Source organism: Cetorhinus maximus, chromosome 8 (genome assembly GCF_964194155.1).
Source record: "Cetorhinus maximus chromosome 8, sCetMax3.hap1.1, whole genome shotgun sequence".
In the NCBI taxonomy this organism is placed as follows: Eukaryota; Metazoa; Chordata; class Chondrichthyes; order Lamniformes; family Cetorhinidae; genus Cetorhinus; species Cetorhinus maximus.
In genome coordinates this window covers 125,453,450-125,479,530 of record NC_135886.1, presented here as the reverse complement: position 1 = coordinate 125,479,530, position 26,081 = coordinate 125,453,450, and the positions used below count along the sequence as shown (strand labels likewise).

Sequence of the window (26,081 nt, the reverse complement as noted above, 5' to 3'; positions counted from 1 at the left end):
TAACTCAAGTAATTACTTTAGGTACTTACCAAGAAATCCTATAAAATAATAAGCATTGTTTGGTTTTCCTCCTAAGACTCCTAAAGACTGAGGCATCTTAAAACACTCCTGGAACAGAAAAGGAAGAAAAGACTATCAGAATTTTAATTATCAGCATAAGGTGCCAATCTTCGGCTTTTAAAATACATAATTAAAAATGGAATTAAAAAACTGCAAAACTGAAATAAAAAGAGATAATGCTGGAAATATGCAACAGATCACCTAACTTCTGAAGAGAAAATACAGAGTAATATTTCAGGTATATGTGGTGGTAGACTCCTCGTTATTTGAGTATGTGTAAGCTATAACTGACTTAAGTCAGGTATAAACTCTTAAAACGATATAATGATTTGGATTCACGCCAGCAGTTTTTCAGAAGCAAAGTTTCCAGTCTCAGCCTGCTAATTGTAACAGCCACTAAGGAAGCAATGAAATTCAGAAGCCAAAGTTTCTACTGAATCACATTAATAGTGGGTTACAGGGTTGCTTAGCTTAAGGCTTGAGAATGGCAGTAGACTGCAATCTAGCAATGCTCTAGAGCTACACTCTTGCAAAACAGAGGGGACAAATAGCCACAATATACCTCATATCATTACCATGATGTGGTTCCATCTGAGGTTCACCTTACTCTGGGACATATACTTAGTCACTCCTTATTTTAAAAGCACCCCCTAGTTTATTTTAGAATCAATAGCCATGAAGATCAAGAGGCCTTCTAACAAATCCTCTTAGAAAGAGAGATGGATTTTCAACTTGCCTTCAGCGCATTGATGTAAACAGGATTGATGTGGTTTATTCCCATACGTAGAGGTATGATCAGCAAAAGTGGTTTCCAATCCCTACAGTGCACAGACACAGTCTGGTTTTTGGACACATCACCTCTGTATAGCGAGGTATCTGTTTGTAACCTGCAATTTTCAGACCAATGTTTGCAAAGTTTTTCTGAAACAATTTTAAAAAGAACAAAAGTAAGAAATTTACAAATTTAAAATCAGTAATCAATGGAGAATACATGGTGTTAAGTATATTTCTTCATAGTGTCAGTGCCAATATACTAATTGTCTTCAGTGTGGCCAGCTTGCAACAATGGATATTAATGAGATATTCATGACAACATTCAGCTTGCCAGAAAGTTAAGTTGTACAGTGGAAATAGTCTGATAAAACAGAAGAAAAAAGGGAATTTCAAAGATAAACCTATTTAATTTAAATTTCTAAAGATGATGGAGAGGAAAGGCTAGTGGAAAAGCTCCATAATGAAAGGCATGAAGATGGTTTTAAAACAGTTCACCTGAGGATTTGTGAAAAAAAAATACAGGCAAACATGTTGTGGCAGCGTGCCGGACATATGCTAATCTAAGAGGAGTACTCAGAATTGCAGCACATAGAAATGCAATAAAATAATGATGGTAATGCACTTTAACATTGTTTCTTTTCTCTGGCAAAAGGCTTTCTTTTAGAGCAATCGTACAAAATCTTGCAAAAATACTCAATGGGCATAATATTTTGTAAAATATAAAGACAGTATTATTTCCATTTAAAAAAGATAAATGTTGCATTGCTTAATATGAAATTTGGGCTACCAGCACATTAGTGTAATCTCTTTTCTCAAGACTAAGCAACAAGTCAATTCTGTTTTGGGTCCAAAGTTTATAGGTTTTATTATCTCCATTTAGTGGTTGAACTTTGTTTCCAAATGCTTCACAAGAAACAGATGCATGCTGACAAAGAGTGAAATGCTGATATATGTTGTGGGAGGAAATCTTTTAAGTTAAAAATAAAACCATTGCATTCAGTTTTGTAAACTTATGCTTCAGATATCGGGGACAACCTGCAGGAGACAGGGTCAAAGGCACTGAATTTCCAATGTGAATATGAACTCGGTGAAATTCCTTTCAACTGAGATGTTAATCTGTTTATTCATATTTCTTTAAATGAAAACCACATTGAAAACATTTAAAAAAATATTTGTTATAGGATATGAACATTGATGGAAAGTCCAGCATTTATTGTCCATTCCTAATTGCCCTTGAGAAGGTGGCAGTGACCCCTTTGTGAAAGTACATCTACAATCCTGGTAGGGCATTTCAGGATTTTGACTGAGTGATGATTGCAGCTATAAAAATAGTACACTAAGATATTTCAGATCCTTTGCTTTGAAAATACCCATCATGTTATGTTTGTAGTTTTGAACCCAGTAAAAGGTGCCACTGGTAGGGTGTTGGGGTTGTGAACAAATCAGAAGACTGGTTGAATAAGAGGATTTGAATGATTAGTACACTAGAATACAATTCTTCCACATAAATTGGATGAGGAAAGGGAGTCTAATTCCTGAGACGCTCCATGGGCATTTAGCATGTGCGCAACAGAAACAGAAAGCTTTGGAAATCCCCAGGATATACTGTTTCACTATTGAGGTGCCAATCAATATTAGGAGCGGTTTGGTTTTAAGATAGTGTTCCGCTAAGTTGGAACTCTTACACCAAACATCATGTCGTGGCAGGAAAATAACTTCTCACTCAATGGTTGTTTTCCAGTAACTCTGAACAATTTTACCACAACCCCGCTTGTGAATAGCAGAGTGTGAAGCCGAACTCCACATTCAGCAACAAGGCCATTTGTGCCAGCTCAAAATGATTCATCCAATTCCCTGCACTCTGTGTTAATTAATAGAGAAAGCATTGTTTACTGAATAAGAAAAATACTCAAACTCACTGATATCCTCAATAACTACAGTATTGTCCATGGAAATGTAAACTGCCAGAGCATTCCAGTCGTCAAATAAGGCAAGCTTCCTGTGGAAAAAAGAAACATTCTTCTTGTACATTTCTATTTGGAGAGAAGAACGGGGAGGGGGGGGAGAATGGATACCTAGGAGTGATTACACAAGCAGGATAAATATAGATATAAGCCAGTAATTGAAGAATTGACATACAGACATATTTTAAGATTCTTCATAGTATGCACCAGTCAGCATGTCCATTACATTGCAATCTTGTAGTCACTCTGGGATATTATATTACACCATTAAGGATACTGCAAAGGGTGCATACGGATGCATTTCTCTATGAAGCAGCAGGCTTCAGCAGGGAAATTTTGAAGTTCCTTGAATGCCATCTGAGGAAATTGAAGCTACCTATTGTTTATTTAGGAACTGTGCTGCTCTTTAATGGAATGATTTAAAAGAAGCTGGGTGGTGTACTGGGCAATCTGGTGATTTAGACATTGGCCTTTTATTGCTGGGATCTGGGCTCTTGTCTAGCCCAGACTGGTGTGATAGTCTCCTCTGCCTGATGGCTGTAAGGGTGCTATATAAGTATTGATGCTTTATCAATTGCTTTTTGGAAATGCATTTGCAACAGATCAACTGCATTACCTTCATTAACCCTCCCTGTTACTTAATCAAAAAACTCACACTAGTTAAACATGATTTTCTCTTAACAAATCCATGCTGGCTCTCTTTAATTAGTTCACATTTGTCCAGGTGACTCTTAATTTTATCCTGGAATATTGTTTCTAAAAACATTCCCAGCACTGGGGTTAAACCTACTGTCCTGTAGTTGCTGGGCTTATCTTTACACCCTTTTCTGATCAAGGTTGTAACATTTGAAATTTTCCAGTCCTCTGACACTACCACTGTATCTAAGGACGACTGGAAGATTATGGCCAGTGCTTCCACAGTTTCTATCCTTCCCTCAGTATCCTTGGATGCACCTGATCTGGTCGAGGTGACCTATCAACTTCAAGCACAGCCAGCCTTCCTCAGTGTCAATTTTTAGCCCATCCAGTGCTTCAGTGCCTCTACTTTTGCTACAGGCAGAATTTTATGGCCTGTCACGGTGGGGGTAGTAAAATGCAGCGAGCCATTCATAAATCCATTGACTTCGGTGGGGCTGTAAAATCCCTCTGGCATAAAATTCCGCCCAATGACTTTGACAGCATCATCTTCTTGGTAAAGGCAAATACAAAGTACTCACTTAGTACCTCAGCCACACCCCAGCCTCCAGAAATCCCTTTTTAGGTCCCTCATCAGCATCATTCCTTTTACTACCTTTTATTGTTTATATGCTTATGGAAGACTTTTGGATTCCCTTTTATGTTAGCTGTCAGTCTCTTCTCATATTCTGTGTTTCCCTCATTTCTTTTTTTCACTTCCCCTCTGAACTTTTTATATTCAGCCTGCTTTTTGCTTGTATTATCAATCTGACATCTGTCATATGCAGCCTTTTTCTGCTTCATCTTACACTCTACCTCTTTCATCATCCATGGAGCTCTGGCTTTGTTTTTTCCTACCTTCCCCGCCGCATGGGAATATGCCTTGACTGTACTCAAGCCATCTACACTTTCAAGGCAGCCCATTGTTCCATTAACATTTTTGCTGCCAATCTTTGATTCCAATTTACCTGGGCCAGATCTGATTTCATCCCATTGAAACTGGCCCTCCTCAATTAATAATTTTACTCTTGATTGCTCCTTATCCTTTTCCATAGCTAACTTAAACCTCATGGCACTATGATTATTGTCCCCTAAAATGTTCCCCTCCTGATACTTGAATCACTTCACTGAAGTCATTCCCCAGAACCAGATCCATATGCCTCCTTCTTTGTTGGGCAAGCAACATACTGCACTAGAAAATCTCCTGAACACACTTGACACTGTTAGGGGGAATACACTTAGGAATTTATTGAAAGGGAATTACTTAGAATCTCCAGGCAGCCAGTGCCATCAAGTACATTAACAGTTAAGGGTTACCAGATGAACTTTGCACACCCTTAGGGCCTGCAATCGCCAGAAAGACCCTGGGAACTAGACTGGAGATGGAGGATGAAAACAATATAGATTAAGTGTGTTCGTCAACAGATAAGGAAAGGACAGATGGTCCCAGCTTAGATAGGGGGAGAAGGCTCTGCCTGGGTGAAGGCTGAACAATGTTCTTGTCAGTGATGTAAAAATAAGCTGTATACTTGTAATTTAGTAGAGTCTACCTCAAGCTGTGTTGAGGTGGTTCTCTCCTTGCAATTGCTCGAATAGACGATCATAACCTGTACCTGAGATTCCAGTGGTTGATCTGTCAAAGTTACCACAACAATTGGCATAGTCGGCAGGATCCTCAGGATAGCTCTGCAAAGTGGGTGAGTATACTTTATTTACCACCCATAGTTAGTGCAATAAGCCCATCCAAGAACGGTCCAGTCAAGTATCAAAAGAATCGGGAGGAGGACTCAAGACAGGAGGCGCCGGAGTAGGAGGCGAAGCCGTGCTGGCGGGCTACAGTTTGAAATAAAACCATAGAGGAAGCCGCGTAGAGAGGCCAGACGCCTGGTTATAGAAACAGGAGGCGGAGCTGCGCTGGCAGGCTAGCGGAGCTGAAGCCACGTAGGGGATCTGGACCACTACCGAAACAGGAGGTGGAGCCATGCTGGTGGGCTACGGTTTGAAATAAAACCATAGCCGAAGTGACGCAGGGAGGCCATACTCCTAGGGAAACAAGTAGATTGCAAGTAACTAAAGTTGCCAGAGCCGCGTGAATTAGCTGTGCAGAGACAGATGGAATAGAAGAATAGAATGCCGTTTGGAAAACAGGAAAGTGCAACAGAACTCGACTGGGGAACCGCAGACTCCATCACGAGGCTCATACTGGAACAACAGAGAATGGAATATGTGGAAAGATGATTGGGACCCAAAAGGTCCCCTACTGAATTTTTGTCACTTGCAAAAAATATGAATTGATCTAAGTTACAAGAGCTGTTTGTGCTGGGGAGAGCGAGAGAGAGCGCGAGAGAGAGAGCGCGAGAGAGAGAGCGCGAGAAAGAGAGAGAGCGAGCGCGAGAGAGAGAGAGAGCGAGCGCGAGAGAGAGAGAGCGAGCGCGAGAGAGAGAGAGCGAGCGCGAGAGAGAGAGAGCGAGCGCGAGAGAGAGCGAGCGCGAGCGCGAGAGAGAGCGAGCGCGAGAGAGAGCGAGCGCGAGAGAGAGCGAGCGCGAGAGAGAGCGAGCGCGAGAGAGAGCGAGCGCGAGAGAGAGCGAGCGCGAGAGAGAGCGAGCGCGAGAGAGAGCGAGCGCGAGAGAGAGCGAGCGCGAGAGAGAGCGAGCGCGAGAGAGAGCGAGCGCGAGAGAGAGAGCGAGCGCGAGAGAGAGAGCGAGCGCGAGAGAGAGCGAGCGCGAGAGAGAGAGCAAGAGAGAGAGCGAGTGAGAGAGCGAGAGCGAGCGAGAGAGAGAGAGAGCGAGAGAGAGAGCGAGGCAGGCAGAGAGGGAGAGAGAGAGAGAGAGAGAGAGAGACCCCTAAGGGGGTTAATGAGCAGTGACAGGCAGAAGCAGAGGAAATGTGAGCTTCAGTCAGTTTGATTGTACCTATAGGTGGAGCCTCCAAGATCCCTTTATGCCCCCCACTGCTACTTGAAGTTTCGTTTACAGTATGAGAGTTTTAAGTCGTTAAGTTCAATGTTATAGGAATATAAATACATACCTTTATATGTGTGTGTTTGTGTGCAAGGAAGCATTTGTACGTGAGCTTTAGATCAGAATTTTCCCGTCGGCGAATTGGGGGCGGGGCCTGTTCGCCGACGGCAAAATGACATGGCATGACATTGGGAGGAACCCCCGACGTCATCCCGGTCCCTTAAATTTTTAGGAAGGCGGGCGGACAGCGAAGTCAGCTGTCCGCCCGCCGACCTGTCAATGGCCAATTAAGGCCATTGACAGACTAACTAAAATCACTAAAGACCTGCCCGTCCAATCTTAAGGCTGGCGGGCAGGCTAGGAGCCCCAGAGGGCTCCTGATAATACATGAAACCTCATCCACTGGTGGGATGAGGTTTAATGTCCGTTTTTGAAAGGTTTAATAAAGTTTATGTCGTTTTTATTAACATGTCCCATCTCGTGTGACATTGTCACATGAGGGGGACATGTTAATAATACTTTTATTTTTCTATTTTTTAAGCGTTTTAACCTGTCACTAATCCCCCTGAGACAGCACTTAGTCTCAGAGAGCAGTGCGCTCTTTTGCGCGCATGCGCGATACAGCGCACTTTTGACAGCTGGGGATTCCCTCCCCCCATGCACAGGAAGCGCATAGTGCTTCCCGTCGGGCAGGCCGCTGATCAGGCCTTAATTGGCCCGCCCACTCAAAATGGCGGCGGGCCCCGTTTCAGCGGCGGAGTTTGGCTGTCCGCCCGCCACCAAGCCAGTGGGGCCTGCATGCCCACCAAGGGCAAAATTCTGCCCTTAATGGGCTTTCTTCCCTAAATTGTCATTTATGTGTGTGTAATTCAGCACTTGAGTCAAAAGCTCCATATTAGATTAAAGGAAAAGTATACTCAAACTTTCCAAAGTTTTGAGTATAAGGTTTGAGTTGAGATTTCTGGCAAAATTGCAATTTGAAGGTATTGTAAAGAGAAAACAGGGTTTGCCTTTGTTTGAGATGAACCAACCTTTGTACCACCCCCTTACAGAGTAGTAGGGGGTAACCCTTATCACCAGCTTCCAAGCTGATTGGGATTGATACATACAAGTTACATTAGCTCATATGAGTTGTTATTCTAAAATTCTGAGGGGAAGTTACCTGAAATTCAAAAGGATTCTAGGAAAACCAAAAGACATAAACACGGTCTAGGTGGTACCAATGGATAAAAAGGGGTTTCTTTTGAAGAAATTAGTTAAATATGAAAGGAAATCTACATCCCAACAGCACTGTTATTTGAATTTTGGACAACCTTGAGATGTAAAGTGCAGTGTAATTTAGAAGGTTACTTTTGAATAACTAGGATGCTATCCAAGATAAAGAATGTGTCGATAAACATACGGGACTTTTAATCTGGATACAAAATCAATACACGAGGAAGAGGTAGTTTTAATTTTGATAGTGTAAATTACAGTTCTTACAAAGTTTAAAAAATTGCAGTTTGGCTATCCACAGATAAGGAAAGGACAGATGGTCCCAGCTTAGATAGGGGGAGAAGGCTCTGCCTGGGTGAAGGCTGAACAATGTTCTTGTCAGTGATGTATAAATAAGCTGCATACCTGTAATTTGATCGAGTGCTACCTCAAGCTGCGTTGAGGTGGTTCTCTCCTTGCAATTGCTCGAATAAACGATCGTAACCTGTACCTGAGATTCCGGTGGTTCGTTTGTCAAAGTTACCACAACAATATTCCTCGCTCTCTCTTTACAATATCAATATCCCAGTCTATATACACTAGGATAATTAAAGTCCCCCATTATAACTACTCAATAGTTTCTGCATCTCTTTCCATCAATTCTGCATCAATTTCCTTGTAAATTTACTCTATATCTTTCACACTAGTTGGTGACGTATAGAATACACCCAGTAGTGTAATGGTACCTTTACTATTTCTTAGTTCTAACCAAATAGATTCTGTCCTTGATCTCATTAGGACATCCTCTCTCTCCAGCACTGCAATGTTCTCCTTAATCAATATTGCTACCCCTTCTCTTTTCTTTCCTGAACACCTTGTATGCAGGAATATTTAGTGCTCAGAACTGTCCTTTTTGAGCTAGGTGTCTGAAATCATCACAACACCATGTTTCCACTTTGCTACCTGCGCTTACAGCTCACTGACCTTATTTACCATGTTCCATGTGTTCATATGCATGCACTGTAAACCTCATTTAGACCTTTTGCATTCCCTCTCACTCTGACCCCACCTAATAGCTTATTATTTCTTACACTAGTGCTATCTGTCTCTTCTAATTGTTTTTCTTCTCTAAAGTAATATAATTATAACATTTAAACGAAGTCCTATTCCTCAGATTTTGGAAGCCCTTTGAATGTGACAGCTGTGGGCTGGATTTCCAAATTTTTGGAAACTAAAGGGAGGTGGAAGTTGCCTGCTGCACCAAGTGCTTTTTAGAGAACTGCTTTTGGACCAGGAGTGCTTCACTGAGCCACTCAAGCAAATATTCTGCCATGATCTGCCTCATTCTCCACAAACTTCAGACCCTTTCAAAAGGGGATAAGAAATGGGGGCCATTCAGCCCCTCCCCCCTGCTTTGCCATTCAATAATATCATGGCTGATCTGATTGTGGCCTTAACTCCACTTTCCTGCCTGTCCCGTATAATCCTTGATTCCCTTATAGCTCAAAAATCTGTCTAAGTCAACCTTGAATATATTTAATGATCCAGCCTCCACTGGCCTCTAGGGTAGAGAATTCTATGGATCAATGACCCTCAGAGAGAAGAAATTCTTCCTCATTTCCAGCTTAAATGGAAGACTGCTTATTCTGGAACTGTGACCCCTAGTTCTAGATTTCCCTGTGAGAGGAAATATCCTCTCAGCATCACCACTCACTATGCCCTGTTCCCCCTCTGCTATGCTCTGAGGCCCCCTACCATTCCTCCAACCATTTCTGATTCCTAGGGATTGTCCCCAGTAGTCCCCAACTCTGGCCTTCAAACACTGGCTTTCTTCCCTGGCAGCTGGCCAGCTGTTTAATCTGGCTGGTTTATGGGCAGGAAGCAGTGAAAAAGAAAACGTTAATGATATCCTGCCATAAAATTTGACAGGACCTTACCAGTATTTCCGGGTTCCCTGGTTGAAAACATGCACCACTGCTTCCAATCCTGCACATATAGGGGTCTCTGCCCAAAATGTTCCATGCCCTAACACGAACTCTGACAAAAACAAATTTCACCTAAAAAAACTCAACAACAATACATTCTAAACAGAAGGACATTATGGATAATCTTGATTGTAACCGTCTGAATTTTCACTTACTTTAATACTTGGGCGACTGTGTTAGGTCCATACCATTCCCCTACAGATTTACCCTCTCCCACTCCCATCTGAGCTGTTAGAAAATAAGGCAAGAAAAGTGTTAGAATTCAGTCAAGGCAGCTAATAGTATGCAGCACAATCATATCCTGATAAAAATCCTGTAAGTGATAGGCTTGGATTGTGATGTCTAATTAAGGCCTAAATTTAAAACAGCTAGTTTACAATTTTTTTTCTCTATGAAGATATAGAGATGGATAACAGTCAGTGGAATTATCATGCAGGGATTTTATCCTAGAATCAGACAGCATTGTTCAGCTAGTTACCCAAGCTACTGCTCACCATGAATACAAGATGTACAATACCAGGGCATGAACTGCCCATAATGTCAACTTCCATCTGCATTTATATAGCGTCTTTAATGTAGAGAATTGTCCCAGAGCAAGTCACAATTTTTTATAGCACAGCCAACTGATTGGTTATCCAATCGTAAACACACTCAATTAGCCTTCTTTTACATTTTTAATTTCAGTCAGAAATTCTGTATAGTTAAGTTTGGATATTACAAAAACAAAAAATGCTGGAAAAACTCAGCAGGTCTGACAGCATCTGTGGAGAGAAAGACAGAGTTAACGTTTCGAGTCCGTATGACTCCTCCTCCAAGCTAAAGCAAACTGGAGATGTGGTGAAATTTATACTGTTTAAGGGGGAGGGGGTGGAACAGGTGAATCTGGATAGAAGGCCAGTGATAGGTGGGGGCAAAGGAGAGATTGCAAAAGATGTCATAAACAAAAGGTCAAAGGGTTGTTAATAGTGGTGGTACTGGCTAAAGTAGTAGCTAATGGTGACATTAAGCGTGGAAAGCAGAACGTGATAATGGTAATGGTACCAGGGTAAGCACTCTGGAAAGTGACAGATGGTTCGAGTGGGGGTGGGGGGAGGGGACGGTGGTGGGAAAAAAAGATCGAAAATAGGCTAAAAGCTGGGGATAAACAATGAATAAAAATGGAAATAAATTTACAAAATAATAATGAAAATAAGTGGGAAAAAATTAAAATTAAAAAATAAAATGAATATAGCAAAAAGGGGGATCAAAAAGGGGTGGAGTTGGAGGAGAGAGTTCATGGTCTGAAGTTGTTGAACTCAATGTTAAGTCCGGAAGGCTGTAAAGTGCCTAGTCGGAAGATGAGGCGCTGTTCCTCCAGTTTGCGTTGAGCTTCACAGGAACATTGCAGCAGGCCAAGGACGGACATGTGGGCATGAGAGCAGGATGGTGCGTTGAAATGGCAAGCGACAGGAAGGTCTGGGTCATGCTTGCGGACAGACCAAAGACCTTGTCTGCGTTTGGTCTCTCCAATGTAGAGGAAACCGCATTGGGAGCAACGAATGCAGTAGACTAAATTGAGGGAAGTGCAAGTGCTTCACTTGAAAGGAGTGTTGGGCCCTTGGATGGTGGGGAGGGGGGAAGTAAAGGGGCAGGTGTTACACCTTCTGGCATGGGAAGATGCCATGGGAGGGGGTTGAGGTGTATGGGGTGATGGACCACGGTGTCCCGGAGGGAACGGTCGCTACGGAATGTCGATAGGGGGGTGAAGGGAAGATGTGTTTGGTGGTGGCATCATGCTGGAGTTGACGGAAATGGCGGAGGATGATCTTTTGAATGCGGAGGAATGGGGAAGAGTGAGGACAAGGGGGACCCTGTTATGGTTCTGGGAAGGAGAGGAAGGTGTGAGGTCAGAGGCGCGAGAGATGGGCCGGACACGGTTGAGGGCCCTGTCATCCACCGTGGGTGGGAAACCTCGGTTAAGGGAAAAGGAAGACATGTCAGAAGCACTGTTTTGGAAAGTGGCATCATCGGAACAGATGTGACGGAGGCGAAGGAACTGAGAGAATGGGATGGAGTCCTTATAGGAAGCAGGGTGTGAGGAGCTGTAGTTGAGGTAGCTGTGGGAGTCAGTGGGCTTGTAATGAATATTGGTGCACTTTACAGCATTCTGGACCTAGCATTGAGTTCAACAACTTCAGGCCATGAACTCTCTCCTCCGTCCCCCCACTTTTTGATCCCCCTTTTTTCTATATTCATTTTTATTTTTTGATTTTTACTTATTTTTTTCCACTTATTTTCATTATTATTATTTTGTAAATTTATTTGCATTTTTATTCATTATTTTATCCCCAGATTTTAGCCTATTTTCGATCTATTTTCCCACCACCATCCCTTCCCCCTACCCCACCCCACTCCCACTAGGGCCATCTGTCACTTTCCAAAGCGCTTACCCTGGTCCAGCCATTATCACATTCTGCTTTCCACTCTTAATGTCACCATTAGCACCTCCTTTAGCCAGTACCACCACTATTAACAATCCTTTGACCTTTTGTTTACGGCATCTTTTGCAATCTCTCCTTTGCCTCCACCTATCGCTGGCCTTCGATCCAGATTCACCTGTTCCACCCCCCTTAAACGGTATAAATTTCACCACATCTCTACTTCCCTGTAGCTCTAAAGAGGAGTCATACGGACTTGAAACGTTAACTCTGTCTTTTTCTCCACAGATGCCGTCAGACCTGCTGAGATTTTCCAGCATTTTTTGTTTTTGTTTCAGATTTCCAGCATCCGCAGTATTTTGCCTTTATCTTAAGTTTGGATGTTAATTGACTCAGTCCAACTCTGTGCTTCGGTCAGATTGGATCCAGAGTACTGCATAAAGCTCCGACATTGCTAATTTGGGAAAAACAGTGTCCTGGGCTCAAAACCCCCAGAACACATGACAAAGCCCAGTTACTGGACAATCCCGAAAATTCTGGACCAGTTGGTCATCCTGCCTCTAACTCTTACTTAGTGAGAAACCAGATTCACATCTAGAACTTAGGGTTCATGCCAATGCCGTGAACGATGCTCAAATTCAACTTCCCACAGTGAGCTAGTTGTAGGATCAGGTGATGTCCGATTGTCTCAGGGTTATAAAGCGCCACATCACGGTCAGTGGTGGTAGCAAGGTGACTAATCCTCTGACTAACTTGTCAGGGCATTGTATATTAGCTGTCTTGCATGCACCTAGTTCTGAGCATGTCAATAACTATTGACGCAAAACCTCCCAAAAATATTCACAGTGCAATGTTAATTTCCCAGAAGGAGAAAACAGTAAAAACTGGGAAAAAGGGTACTGGTCCGATCTGTTTTTTCCTTCTGGGTTAGAATACATTGGACTGCTACAAAAACAAATGCTGCTCAGAGGAATAAGGAGTTCCAAACTTCAGCATGCAATATCAGATGATTTCAATTTGGAAAAGAAGAAAATGTTAAGGACACCCCGATGTTAAAGTAGTGTTTTCATATTTTTATCTTTATTTTTGGAGGGCGGAGCAATTGTCCAATATATTCTCACTGATGGATTTACTGTTGTTAAAAAAATGTTGTTTCCTTTATCCATTTGATGAACTGAGTAACAGCTGTCCTTCCTTTCTTCTCCTCCTTATACTGAAGGAAGGGCTGTTGCCAGTATAGACAGGAGCCTTCTTTGCTCAGGTCCCAAAGGAAGCATTTACTTTTCTCCCATTTTCCTCCCCACTACCCACCCACCTATCCACCATGTGCACATGAACATCATTCCTCAACAGAGTGGGAAAATGGTCAGCTCCAAAGCATCTGCTTGAGTCAAGCACTTAACAGTACGACATGACATGCAGTCCAGTGCTGTCTTTCTCTCAATACACAATCTGTTTGATGCCTCCCACTAAGATTGGGTGATCATTATGTGAGGAAAAACTTGACTGATCCAGAAATACACCACTCCATGCTAGTAAAACAGTGGTTTCCTTCACATATGCCCCCTAATCTAATCCCACCCTTCTCTTCAATCTCTATGCCCTTTAAACATTCTTCTCTTTCAGTCAACTACCTCATTTTGTTTTTAAAATAATTGATTCTGCATCAGCAACCATCTGTAGCTGAGATCCATATTCTAACTATCCTGGCTGTAAAGAAACAGCATGTGACACACACAGTTTCCACCAGTACCCCACCCAAGAATACACAGGTAAGAGATGCTGTTACCTCCAGCTGTCCAAGGAGCAGTGATCGCCAAGGTTACAGTCACACAGAAAACTGTTATCAAATTATGTCGTGTGCTACAACCCTAACCCACAACCCACATCCACAACAGGTGCTGCTTTATGAAAGGATTCCACTTCTCAAGCTGCAGTTCCAGAACTGTGACCAGAACTACAGCATGCAATACCAGACAATTTCAATTTGGAAAAGAAAAAAAAGTGTTAAGGACACCTCGATGTTAACAGTTAGTGTTTTCATATTTTTGGAAGGGGCAGCAATTGTCCAATATATTTTTTCTTATAGATTTACTGTTGTTCAAAAAAAAAATGTTGTTTCACTTACCCATTTGATGAATTGAGTAACAGCTGTCCTTCCTGTCCAGAAAACACTGCAGAATGCGGTGATACTGCTCAGGCTGCCATTTGCCTTTCTCCCATCGCCAATCTACAACAATACCATTCAATTAATCAACTAAAGCATATATATGCATATAAAAATACTAATTCAAAATAAAAGACTGATTACCCTCTGTTTAAAAGCTATTTGTAAAGTATTAACTATAAAACCCACTAGTTTCAGTATTTCTGTTTAAAACAGAATAGCTGGTAAGGAAAAATCAGCCAAGAAGGATTATTTGGCCCTGACTGTTGGTGAATCTTAATTAACATCAGTAGGGCACGGTAATGAACACTGTCCTGAATCTGACAGCTGGATAAATGCATTATAAACCAATGGCAGTTTGGGAAAATAGCTTTTCTTAATTTTACACAGAATAAACTATGGAAGGCAGTTGAATTCATATCATTAAAGACACTTAATAATACAAGATGCTGGCTGGGAGGGGTTAATCAGCCAGGCAGTGCGAAGCAACTGACTTAACATCAGTTGAGATATCAGTCATTAACCTGATTGAGTAACTTAAACGGTATCATGCATCACAACATTTCAGAACAGCTTCTCCAGTTGTGACATTACTTACAGTTTGAAACAAAATACTCAATTTTTTAAAAAATGAGTTAGCGGTAGGTCCAAAGGCAATGGCTTTGGTCTTTGCAATCTTTAACAGAGGAAAATGTGGCTCACACAGGACCAAATGTTGGACAAACAGTCTGACAACAAAGAGGCAGTGGACAGATAAAGAGAGGTAACGGAGGTAGAGCTGAGTGTCATCAGCATCCATGTGAAACTTGATCCCAGCAGCATGCAGCTAGGGAAGAGGGGGTCACAGATAGATCCTTTGTGGAATCCCATGTTCATGGTGCAGGGACAGGAAGAGAAGACATTGCCAAAAATTCTCTGGCTACGACTGGATGGATGAAAGTGGAGCCAAGTGAGCACAGTCTTATTGAATTGGACAATGGAAGAAAGGCACTGGAGGAGAATGGTGTAGTTGACTGTGTCTAAGGCTGCAAGGTTGTGAAGGATAAAGTAGGATACTACACCACAGTCAAATAGAATGATACTTATGACGTTGATTAGTTTTAGTGCTGTGGAAGATTGAAGAGATGAAAATATGGAATGGTAAGAAAGGTGGGTACAGATTTGGGAGTCAATAAAGGATTTTTGAGAGGAATAGATGGATCTAGTTTGCAAGGATAGAGGATTCGAGGGTGTTTTTTTTGAGGGGGAATGATGACTGTAGGAAGTGAGGGTTCTGGTATGCGAGGAGTGAATTATTTACAATATTTATCATGGGGGCCAGGAAGGGAAGTTGGGTGATCAGCAGTTTAGTGGGAACAGGTTCGAAGGTAGGAGCTGGATTTTGTGGAAAAGATGAGTTTGAAGGGGAAATGAGAGAGAAAATAGAGAACGACACTGGGGGTGCAGCACAGGCAACTGAACAGATGGTCTCAATCTTATTGCAGAGAAGTGCATGAGCTCCTTGCAATTGTTGGGGATGTGGGTAGATAGAGTAGGGGAGAAGGGTAAAAGGGACAGTGGAGAAAAGAAGCTGGAATGCTCCTTACTCTGGAGATATCTATATTTTCTAGGATGATCCTGGATTACTAAGAGGTTTTAGCAGAGAAAGGCAATGCCCAATAATGCTGGATGCCGGTGACAGATGATTAAGCTAATTGTGTGCCAAATATGCTTATAACTAAACCCTGTAGACTTGAAGGAATAAAGAGGGACCATGCCAAGAGAAAGATCAGGATCAGAGAGAATAAGGGTTTACTCGAAACAAAGGCATTTAAAAATGGATGTGAGGAAGTAGTTGAGCATATCGACAGCTGCCGAAATATCATGGTGGACGGAGGCCAAAGGTTAGACAGCTGGAAACTTGAAAGTGCAACTGCAAGTGACTCTTGTTGTGGAAGGGGAAGAGTTGGAGTTCTCCAAGGAGTGGCACAGAAGGAAGTGGATTTGGAAGGGACTAAGGGAATACAGAATCACACAGTGCAGAAGAGGCCCTTCAGCCCATCGAGGCTGCACCGACACGTGAGAAACACCTGACCTACCTAATCCCATTTACCAGCACTTGGCCCATAGCCTTGGATGTTATGACGTGCCAAGTGCTCATCCAGGTACATTTTAAAGGATGTGAGGCAACCTGCCTCCACCACCCTCCCAGGCAGCGCATTTCAGGCCGTCACCACCCTCTGGGTAAAAATGTTTTTCCTCACATCCTCCCTAAGTCTCCTGCCCCTCACCTTGATTTATGTCCCCTTGTGATTGACCCTTCAACTAAGGGGAACAGCTGCTCCCTATCCATGCCCCTCATAATCTTGTACACCTCGATCAGGTCGCCCCTCAGTCTTCTCTGCTCCAACGAAAACAACACAAGTCTATCCAACCTCTCTTCATAACTTAAATGTTTCATCCCACAGCTGATGAGGGACACAAGAAAGTGATTGGAGATGGCCTTGCCTACGGTAATGTCAAGGGAGTGGCTGTGAACTTTGGTAGGTTGTATGAAGCAGGAGCTTATGGGAGTACAGGAGGGAGTGTAATCAGATGAGAAAGGGAAAGGTGAGTTGAAATGAAGACTAAAATCACAGAAGATGAGGGGCTGTATTTTAGATACATGTTGTGTGTTTTTGGCAAGGGGGGCACCCCACCACCTTCCTGTTCACCCCCATAATACATGGGGGGAGGGGGGGGGCGGGGGGGCACTGAAATTGGCAGTTGACTCGCCATATTTAAATAGATAATTAAGGATAAATTAGGCTTATTATCAAGCCAATTGACCCCGATAATACGCTGCCCATGCCATAAAACAGTTGGTGTGGGCAGTTAGGCTGAAGTGGGCAGGTCGCTTTTTAAAAAATTTTTACAAAGAATGGGAAGGAAATGGGGGGTATTATCTTTGTGGGGTGCCTTTGCAGATAGTGGGTAGTCCCCCAAGATAGAACCACCCCCTTTCTTCCTACCCACTTGCCCCCATTAAACACAGCACCCCACCTCCCTGACCCCTTTCTAACCTGCCCAAACTCTCCCTGCCCAAGACCCCGGACTTACGTTACTCCGGGACCCCATGGGTCTTCTTCGTGTTCCTTGTTGCAGTCCTGGCAGCGCCCACTAATGCGCTCGTGGCGCTCCTGGGACTGATGGAGCTGCTGGCCAATTGGATTGGCTGGCAGCTCCGGAGGGTGGGACTTCTTCCCCAGTGAGGGGTAGAAGTCCCACACTTCCCCTATTTAGCCTGCGCACAGCATGTTTTGGCTGTGGGGCGGGCTGGCGCCGACTTTACTTCCAGGGGTGGGCGGGAGCCATCTGCGCCATTCTGCTTGAGGAGTCACACAGTACCAAGACTGAGGGAAGTAACATGGAATATTTCTTGATAAAAGACTCAGAGTAAGGTTGATAACAGGGTTGGGGGGTTTTTAAAGGGCAATGGCCAGAACTAGGGAAGGTGTTCAAAAGAGGAGGTGGTGTCAGGGAGTAAGGAGAGAGACCAGGATATGGTTTGTTGACACGTCACCAACACAATGGCTTGAAAACACCACCAGCTGCAAGTTCTCCAAGTCATACACACCATCCTAACTTGGATCTATATTGCTGTTTGTTCACTGTCACTAGTCAAAATCCTGGAGCACCCCCCTTAACAGTACTCTGGATGTACCTATACCACATGGACTGCAACAATTCAAGAGCCAAGCAATTAAAGGCAGCAGCTCACTGCTACCTTTTCAAGGACAATAAACATTGGCCTTGTCAGTGATACCCACATCCCATAAACGAATTTTTAAAAAGGCAGGTGATGTGAAGTATATTCAGGCAGGGAAAGCTTCAGTAAGGGACAAGATTATGAAGTTAATGAATTACTCATAGTAAGGTTGTGGATAACTATAGTCTCCTTTGACAATGAACTGATTTCTAATTTTGCCTCTTTTGCATTAATCAGATCCTTATGTGAGACAGGGTAATCTACTCTTAAGTAATTTAAAAGATCTGATAGGGATTATTTTTATCCTCTGGAAAGTGGTGAAAGAGGGTGTCTCCTTGGGAGTACACCCAATCCCAAAGCTGGTGTTCCAACAACGTGACACTCATCTAGCTCAACTTCTATATAGTTCAGGTTTTTGAAATGAGTGGTTACCATTAAGACTCACCTATCCCTAGGTGTTTGCATATTAATGCTTGTGCCAGGATCATCTGTCCACAGCGCAGCATACATCCCCAGCCAGCATCGGACGAGGGACCAGTCCCCCCTGTGTGAATAGAAACAGAGGATTTATTACAACTTTCAGCACCTCCAGCCAAGTGTGAGCAAGTTACTGTCAACCTGATGATTCGCATTTGGTTATGAACATTTTATATTTTCAGACAATCTAACATTTTTATGTAAAACATAAACACATTTTATATATTGTATGATTATAGCAATGTAATATTTGTTAAATGTGGTTTGAATTTTTAATGGCTTTATATATTTCACTGTCCCTGTTGATTCATTGAAAAATTATCAAATTAGACTTATTCTAACAAAAACCCAGAAAGTGATTTTATATATAACTTGTATTTATATAACAGGTCATTATATTTCTCTGAACTCTCTCAAATGATTTCACACACCATTAACGGAATCATTCCAGATTTGCACTAAGTGTGGTAGCAGGCAGGAAAAAGGATGTTTTATCCGTTGCCCGTAATGGCGGCTTTTCACGTGTATTGTCCCAATCCCGCCTCATTAATCATGCATTCCAGGGAAAGACGCAGGGTCGCTGGCAGGGCGGCCTCTCATTCACCCGCCCCGCTGTCACATCCAGCCTTCAGTAAACTGGGCGCATGTTTAAAGGCGGCCCCTGCAAAGAGCTAGCTGTCTTCAAGGGATAGGAAACTGCTGAAAGCTGAAGGATGCCAAAGGGAGGAAACAAGCTGCCCCCAAATTTAGCAACGCCTCCCTCGAGCGCCTACTGGACACAGTGGAGGCCCACCGTGAAGTCCTCTACTCCAGCTCTGGGCAAAGGCCAGCAAGCAAGGTCACCAATCCAGCATGGGAGGCGGTGGCAGCGGCCCTGCATAAGAGGACAGTCACCCAGTGCAGAAAGAGGGTGAATGGTTGAATGGTCTCATCAGTTCCGCCAGGTCGTCACTCTTCTCATCACTCAACTCACGTACTCACAAATCCATCACACATCCACAGGGATCTCACACCTCAAGGGACAACACCACTATATTATGACATAGCTGATAGTAAATGCTGAGCCGTTCAAATCCCAGAAGGAAACTTGAAACAACTGTCATAACCAATTTTTGCAATTTGTATGTTTCAAGATGCAGGCTTTGAATTCAGTAGTAATAAGACCACTGAGTCTCAAGGCGTTTTTATAAAACTAAATTAAACATTTATTAATACAAGAAAGATTGTAAGCACATACAAATATCTACAAAATTACTACTATAATAACAATAAAAATCCCTTAATTAATCTGACTCCCAGTTACACCTCCATTAAAGCAACAGTAAAACACATTTAAACAGACTCCTGGCAAAGCACACTCTGAACAGTCGCATTCAAAATCAGTTTATTTCAGCTCTGGCTCCTTGCAGACAGCAGCTTGAGGCTTACAGGCGGGAGGCTTAGATCTTAGAATCCCTCCCCTTTTCACCAACAACCTTCTCTTCCTTTATACATATTTCCTCTTTGAATGCAAATTTTCATTGTATCACTACATCTTTTGAACTTTACCTCTTCTAATAATGAGACCTTTTCATAATACCCACTTTATTAGTAATCCTTGGGGAAAATAAACATACACACCGTTTCTGAGCTTCAGCTGGCTAGGCGTAATATTCCGCTCCCTCTCTTTGAACCCAAACTACAATACTTTGTTTAAAGAAAAATGCAAATGAACACACGCACGCGCATGCGCGCACACACACAGTATTTTAAAATAATTTCCAATAACATTATAGACATCTTGACAACTAATTCTCGCACACACCCTCACATCTCCATCCGGCTCAAATCCTCTCGAGCTAGCGTCCTCATCCCGTCCATAGCTCTGCCCACCACACAAACATTCCATGCAGTGCCATGTGCCCTGCTCACATTCTCTCCACCTGTTTTCAGGCAGGAAAAGCTGGCTCACAGCAGCAGAGAGAGGTTCCAGACCAGGGGTGGAGTGGCCCACATTAGACCCCTCACTCACTTTTGAGGAGCGTGCCATCGCGCTAACTGGTGAGGACATGGACCATGCCTGTGACGACGGTGAGGCCGGTGCCGAACACCCACTGAGGATCCTGCACCAAGTCGTCCCTCTCTCAATGCAACGGTGAGTGCTCTCGGTGCTGCTTTCGACTCTGCTGCCATGCACTAATGATCTCTACCTTGGTTCACAGGGAGCTCTGCCAAGTGACCGACATCCTTAGCCAGCCAGTCCCTCAGCTCCATCCAGGTCCTCACCTCCAGCCAAGACGACACCTCCTCCATTTAAGAGCTGGAAATAAGCAGCTAGGAAGCCTGTCACAGCGCTTACCCACACCCTGCACAAGCACAGAGACACACACCTTGGTGGGATCGAGATCTAGAGCAGGATCAGGTTCACAATCTGGTGATCACATGGACACGTGTCCGTAGCAGAGGGAGGCAGGTTCAGCCTAGCTCCACGGCATTCGGAGGACTGCTGAGGAAGAGGCATCTGTGAGGTAGGCCTTTCAACTAATCGTAGAGAGTCAGTAGAAGGTGGGGAACATCATGCAAAACTGTTGAAGGGTCGTGAGGACTCGAAACGTCGACTCTTTTCTTCTCCACCGATGCTGCCAGACCTGCTGAGTTTTTCCAGGTAATTCTGTTTTTGTTATGCAAAACTGTTCGAAGCTCTCAGAGTGCACATGAGTTGGAGTACGTCCGCCTGCTCTCTGATGAAGTGGTGCCCACATGTGCACGTATGGAGGTCTCCATGGGAAGGAAGGCAGATGCCTGGAGACCCTGGTCCAGCAGAACGTGGATATGCTCGCAGATCTGCACTCCATTACAGTAGCCTTGGGTGAGTTCCTGCAGCTGCGACGCGAGGGGGAAATGGGGCACCTCGACATCCCTCCAGATGCTCCTACCCCTCAAAGAGTCAGGCCAGGGCCCTCGGGCACCCAAAGGGAGGGGGAGCGGCAGCTGGACATCCCTGAGTCATCCACTCAGGAATCTCAGAAGCTGTCCTTTTCCTCTGAGTCCCCTTTGCCTGGAACCCCCTCAACCTCAATCTCTGTCACTACAGAGAGAGCAGCTAGCCCACAGGAGGACAGCCAATGAAACCTCAAGGCCTCAGCTCTCCAGAGGATGCACGCAGAAGTCATTGGAGGCAACAGGGCCAATCATTGCACAGGCAGTCTCCACCCCTGCTGCGGATGTCAAGGCAGCACCTAGAAGTGATAGAAAAGTTAATAATTTCCGATCACAAGTGGTTGCATGGGTGAACACATTTTGTCACAATAATCTGAAAACATATTCACTTTCACTGAATAACATGTAATGGTGTCTTTCAGCATCATTTACAGGCTATGCGAGTCCTCCCCCTGCATTCACCCACCCCTTCCCCACGCACTAGCAGTTCAGCTGCATGTAGCCGGCCCACGAGTGATTCTGGAGGGAGAAGTGTGTATGGGCAGGGCCTTTGAGCTTCGTGCAAGCACTCTCGCATGCACGCGATGCCTTTATCAATCACACTCATCTCACTGTCCCAAGTACGTTCAATGCTGCCTGCTGGGGTTCCCTTTCAGTTGTCCTTCTGAGCTAACCTGCATCTCCGCCCACCCACTGATTGGACTCCCATGCAGCACCAGTTCCCGCCCAGCACGAGGCTCCTTTCACTTTCGATTTTAGAAGCACGGTACTGGTGAAGTTTGTCTTTAGCTCCCCCGTCCTTTCCCATCCCCCGGTCACTGATATCCTTTCCTCCATCACTGTCAACCCCCCCAACATCACCTTCCACCTCCCCACCATCACCTACCAGCCAGAACCCTTTTCTTTCCACGATATCCAGATGAACGTGCACAATCACCATCTTTCTGAGAATCTCACCCCCATCCACACTGACCTTCCCAACCTCATCCTTCCCACCCCAGGGTCCGTGTGTGCCTCCAAGTCCCCACCAACCACCCTCGCTGTCCCTTCTTCTGCTACCGTCGCACCTTCACCCTTCCCCTCCCACCCTACTGGCTCACTCTGCCCTCTCTCATTGGGTTGGGAGAAGGTGAGTTTTTGTGCAGCTTTAAAACGGGGGTTATACAGGCTCTGCTTGCAGCTGCAGCTAGTAAATTAGTTAACTAGCTTAAACAGGTTTTCAGAAGCTAGATTCAGACAGCATAAAAGGAAGCCATCTACAGTGCTGCTTTTGTCTGCACTACAGTGCTTCAATTGGAGTTTGGTGAGAGAGGGAGTTCACCGAAGAGGGAAGGAGGTGATTCTTTCATTTTCTACCTTTCCTCAGTAAGAAGAGCTGCGGCCTTGGTAAGTAGGACCTGGTAAGTATTTCTTCTGTCCTTAATATTCTCTAAGATAGAGGAAGTAAAAGTAAAGGGAGTAATTTAAGGAAGCCATGGCAGGACAGCTTTGCCAAGTGGAATGCTTCTCCCATGCGATGTAGGAAGTCAGGGACACTTCCAGTGTCCAGGGTGACCATGTGTACAGGAAGTGTCTCTAGCTGCAGCTACTCAAAATCCGTGTTTCAGAGTTGGAGCTGCGCTTGGAGTCATTGTGGAGCATCCGCAAGCTTGAGATCTTTGTGGATAGCACGTACAGTGAGGTGGTCACACCGCAGGTAAAGAGTGCACAGGCAGAAAGGGAATGGGTGACCGCCAGACAGAGTAGGAGCACTGGGCAGGTATTGCAGGAGTCCCCTGGGTCCATCTCCCTCCCCAACAGATTTTGTATTTTGGATACAGCTGGGGGAGATGGTTTCTCAGGGGAATGCAGCAACAGTCAAGATCGTGGCACCACAAGTGGTCAGCTGCAAAGCTGGGGGGGGCGGGGAGAGTGGGAGAGCAATAGTGATAGGGGATTCTATCATAAGGGGAATGGGTAGACATTTCTGCAGCTGCACACGTGACACCAGGATGGTATTTTGCCTCCCTGGTGCCAGGGTCAAGGATGTCACCGAGGGGCTGCAGAACATTCTGAAGGAGGGGGGAGCAGCCAGAGGTTGTGGTCTATATCGGTACCGACGACATAGGTAAAAAGAGGGATGAGGTCCTGAAAGCAGAATATAGGGAGCTAGGAAATAAATTAAAATGCAGGACCTCAAAGGTAGCAATCTCAGGATTACTCCCTGTGCCACGTGCTAGCGAGGTCAGAAATAGGATAATAGACCAGATGTACAAATGGTGTAGGAGGGAGGGATTTAGATTCCTGAGGCATTGGGATCGATTCTGGGGAAGATGGGGCCTGTACAAGCTGGACGGATTACAACATAGCAGGACCGGGATCAGTATCCTCAAAGAGGTATTCGCTAATACTGTGGGGGAGGGTTTAAATTAGGTTGGCAGGGGGATGGGAACCTGCACGGGGAGACACAAGAGAGGGAAACAAAGATAGGAATGAAAGACAGAAGAGTAGAAAGCAAAAGTGGAAGGCAGAGGAAACAAGGGCTAGCAGCAAACAGGGTCATAGTACAAAAAAATGTGTAAAAATTTTAAAAGTCGAATACACGGAGCATTCACAATAAGTTAGATGAATTAACAGTGCAAATAGATGCAAACAGGTACAATATGATTGCGATTAAGTAGACATGGCTGCAGAATGACCAAGGCTGGGAACCGATTATCCAAGGGTACCCGATATTTAGGACGGATAGGCAAAAAGAAAAAGGAGGTGGTGTGGCATTGTTAGTTAAGGATGAAATCAGTGCGATAGTGAGAGAGGATATTGGCTCAGAAAATCTAGATGTAGAGTTAGTCTGGGTAGAGCTAAGAAGCAACAAGGGGCGGAAAACATTAGTTGGAGTTGTCCATAGACCACCAAACAGTAGTGATAAGGTAGGGGATGGCATTAAACAGGAAATTAGAGATGCACGTAACAAGGGTGTTACAGTGATCATGGGTGACTTTAATTTACATATAGACTAGGCAAACCAAATTAGCAATAATACTGTGTCAGATGAATTTCTGGAGTGTGTATGAGATTTTTCTTAGACCAGTATGTTGAGGAACCAACTAGGGAACAGGCTATCCTGTATTTGTAATTAATAATCTTGTTGTACGGGGTCCTTTAGGGAACAGTGACCATAACGTGATACAATTCTTCATTAGGGTGGAAAGTGAAGTAGTCCGATCTGAAACTAGGGTCCTAAATCTTAACAAAGGAAACTGCGAAGATATGAGGTATGAGTTGGCTAAGATAGATTGGGGAACTACATTAAAAGGATAGACAATGGTGAAAATTTTAGGAGCGAACATATGCAACAGATATACATTCCTTTTTGGCACAAAAACACAACTGCAAAAGAGGCCCAACCATAGCTAACAAAAGAAATTAAGGATAGTATTAGATCCAAAGAGGGGTCATGTAAATTTGTTTGAAAAAGTAGCAAGCCTGAGGATTGGGAACAGTTTAGAATTCAGCAAAGGAGGACCAAGAGATTGATTAAAGAGGGAAAAAATAAGGTATGAGAGTAAACTTACAAGGAGCAAAAAAGTGGATTGTAAAGGCTTCTATAAGTATATAAAAAGAAAAAGTGGACTGTAAAGGCTTCTATAAGTATATAAAAAGAAAAAGATTATATTGAAGAAAAATGTAGGTCCCTTACAGTCTGAAACAGGAGAATTTATAATAGAGAATAAGGAAATGGCAGAGCAATTAAACAACTACTTTAGTTCTGTCTTCATGGAGGAGGACACAAATAACTTCCCACAAATACTAGGGAATCAAGGGTCTAGTGAGGAGGAGGAACTGAAGAAAATTAGTATTACTGAAACAACAGTGCTAGAAAAATTAATGGGACTGAAAGCCGATAAATCCCCAGGGCCCGATAATCTACATCCCAGGGTACTAAAGGTCGCGGCCATGGAAATAGTGGATGTGTTGGTTGTCATCTTGCAAAATTCTGTAGATTCTGGAACAGTCCCAGCAGGTTGAAGGGTGGCAAATGTAACCCCACTATTTAAAAAAGGAGAGAGGGAGAAAAGGAGCGAATTACAGACTTGTTAGCCTAACATCAGTAGTAGAGAAAAGGCTAGTCTATTATAAACAGGACACTTAGAAAATACCAACGAGAGTAGACAAAGTCAACATGAATTTATGAAAGGAAAATCATGTTTGACAAACCTACTGGAGTTTTTTGATGACGTAACTAACAGAATAGATAGGGGAGAACCAGTGGATGTGGTGTATTTGGATTTTCAGAAAGCTTTTGCTAAAGTCCCACTTAAGAGTTTAGCATGTAAAATTAAAGCACATGAGACTGGAGATAATATATTAGCATGGATTGAGATTGGTTAGCAGACAGGAAACAGAGTAGGGATAAATGGGTCTTTTTTGGAGTGGCAGGGGGTGACTAGTGGGGTACCACAGGGATCAGTGCTTGGGCCCCAGCTGTTCACAATATATATCAATGATTTGGATGAGGGAACCAAGTCTGCTGATGACATGAAACTTGGTGGGAATGTGAGCGATGAGGAGCGTGTTAAGAGGTTTCAAGGCAATTTAGACAGGCTGAGTCAGTGGGCAAATACATGGCAGATGCAGTATAATGTGGATAAGTGTGAAGTTATCCATTCTGGTAGGAAAAACAGAATGGAACAGTATTAATTAAATGGTGATAGATTGGGAAATGTTGATGTACAAAGGGACCTTGGTGTTCTTGTACACCAATCACTGAAAGCGACCATGC

The 26,081-nt window shown here is 43.8% G+C and overlaps 1 protein-coding gene across 1 annotated transcript in view; it reads right to left on the bottom strand.

The window, feature by feature from the left end:
• Window positions 1–26,081, bottom strand: part of atg4a (autophagy related 4A, cysteine peptidase) — a 57,050-nt gene that overhangs the window by 18,461 nt on the left and 12,508 nt on the right. The window contains exons 4-9 of the mRNA XM_078547569.1: window positions 18,369–18,467; window positions 14,158–14,259; window positions 9,768–9,840; window positions 2,754–2,833; window positions 797–981; window positions 30–108 (exon numbers count right to left, since the gene is read on the bottom strand). Of these exons, the coding sequence (XP_078403695.1) occupies window positions 30–108; window positions 797–981; window positions 2,754–2,833; window positions 9,768–9,840; window positions 14,158–14,259; window positions 18,369–18,467 (618 nt within the window). The remainder of the gene's footprint in view (window positions 1–29; window positions 109–796; window positions 982–2,753; window positions 2,834–9,767; window positions 9,841–14,157; window positions 14,260–18,368; window positions 18,468–26,081) is intronic.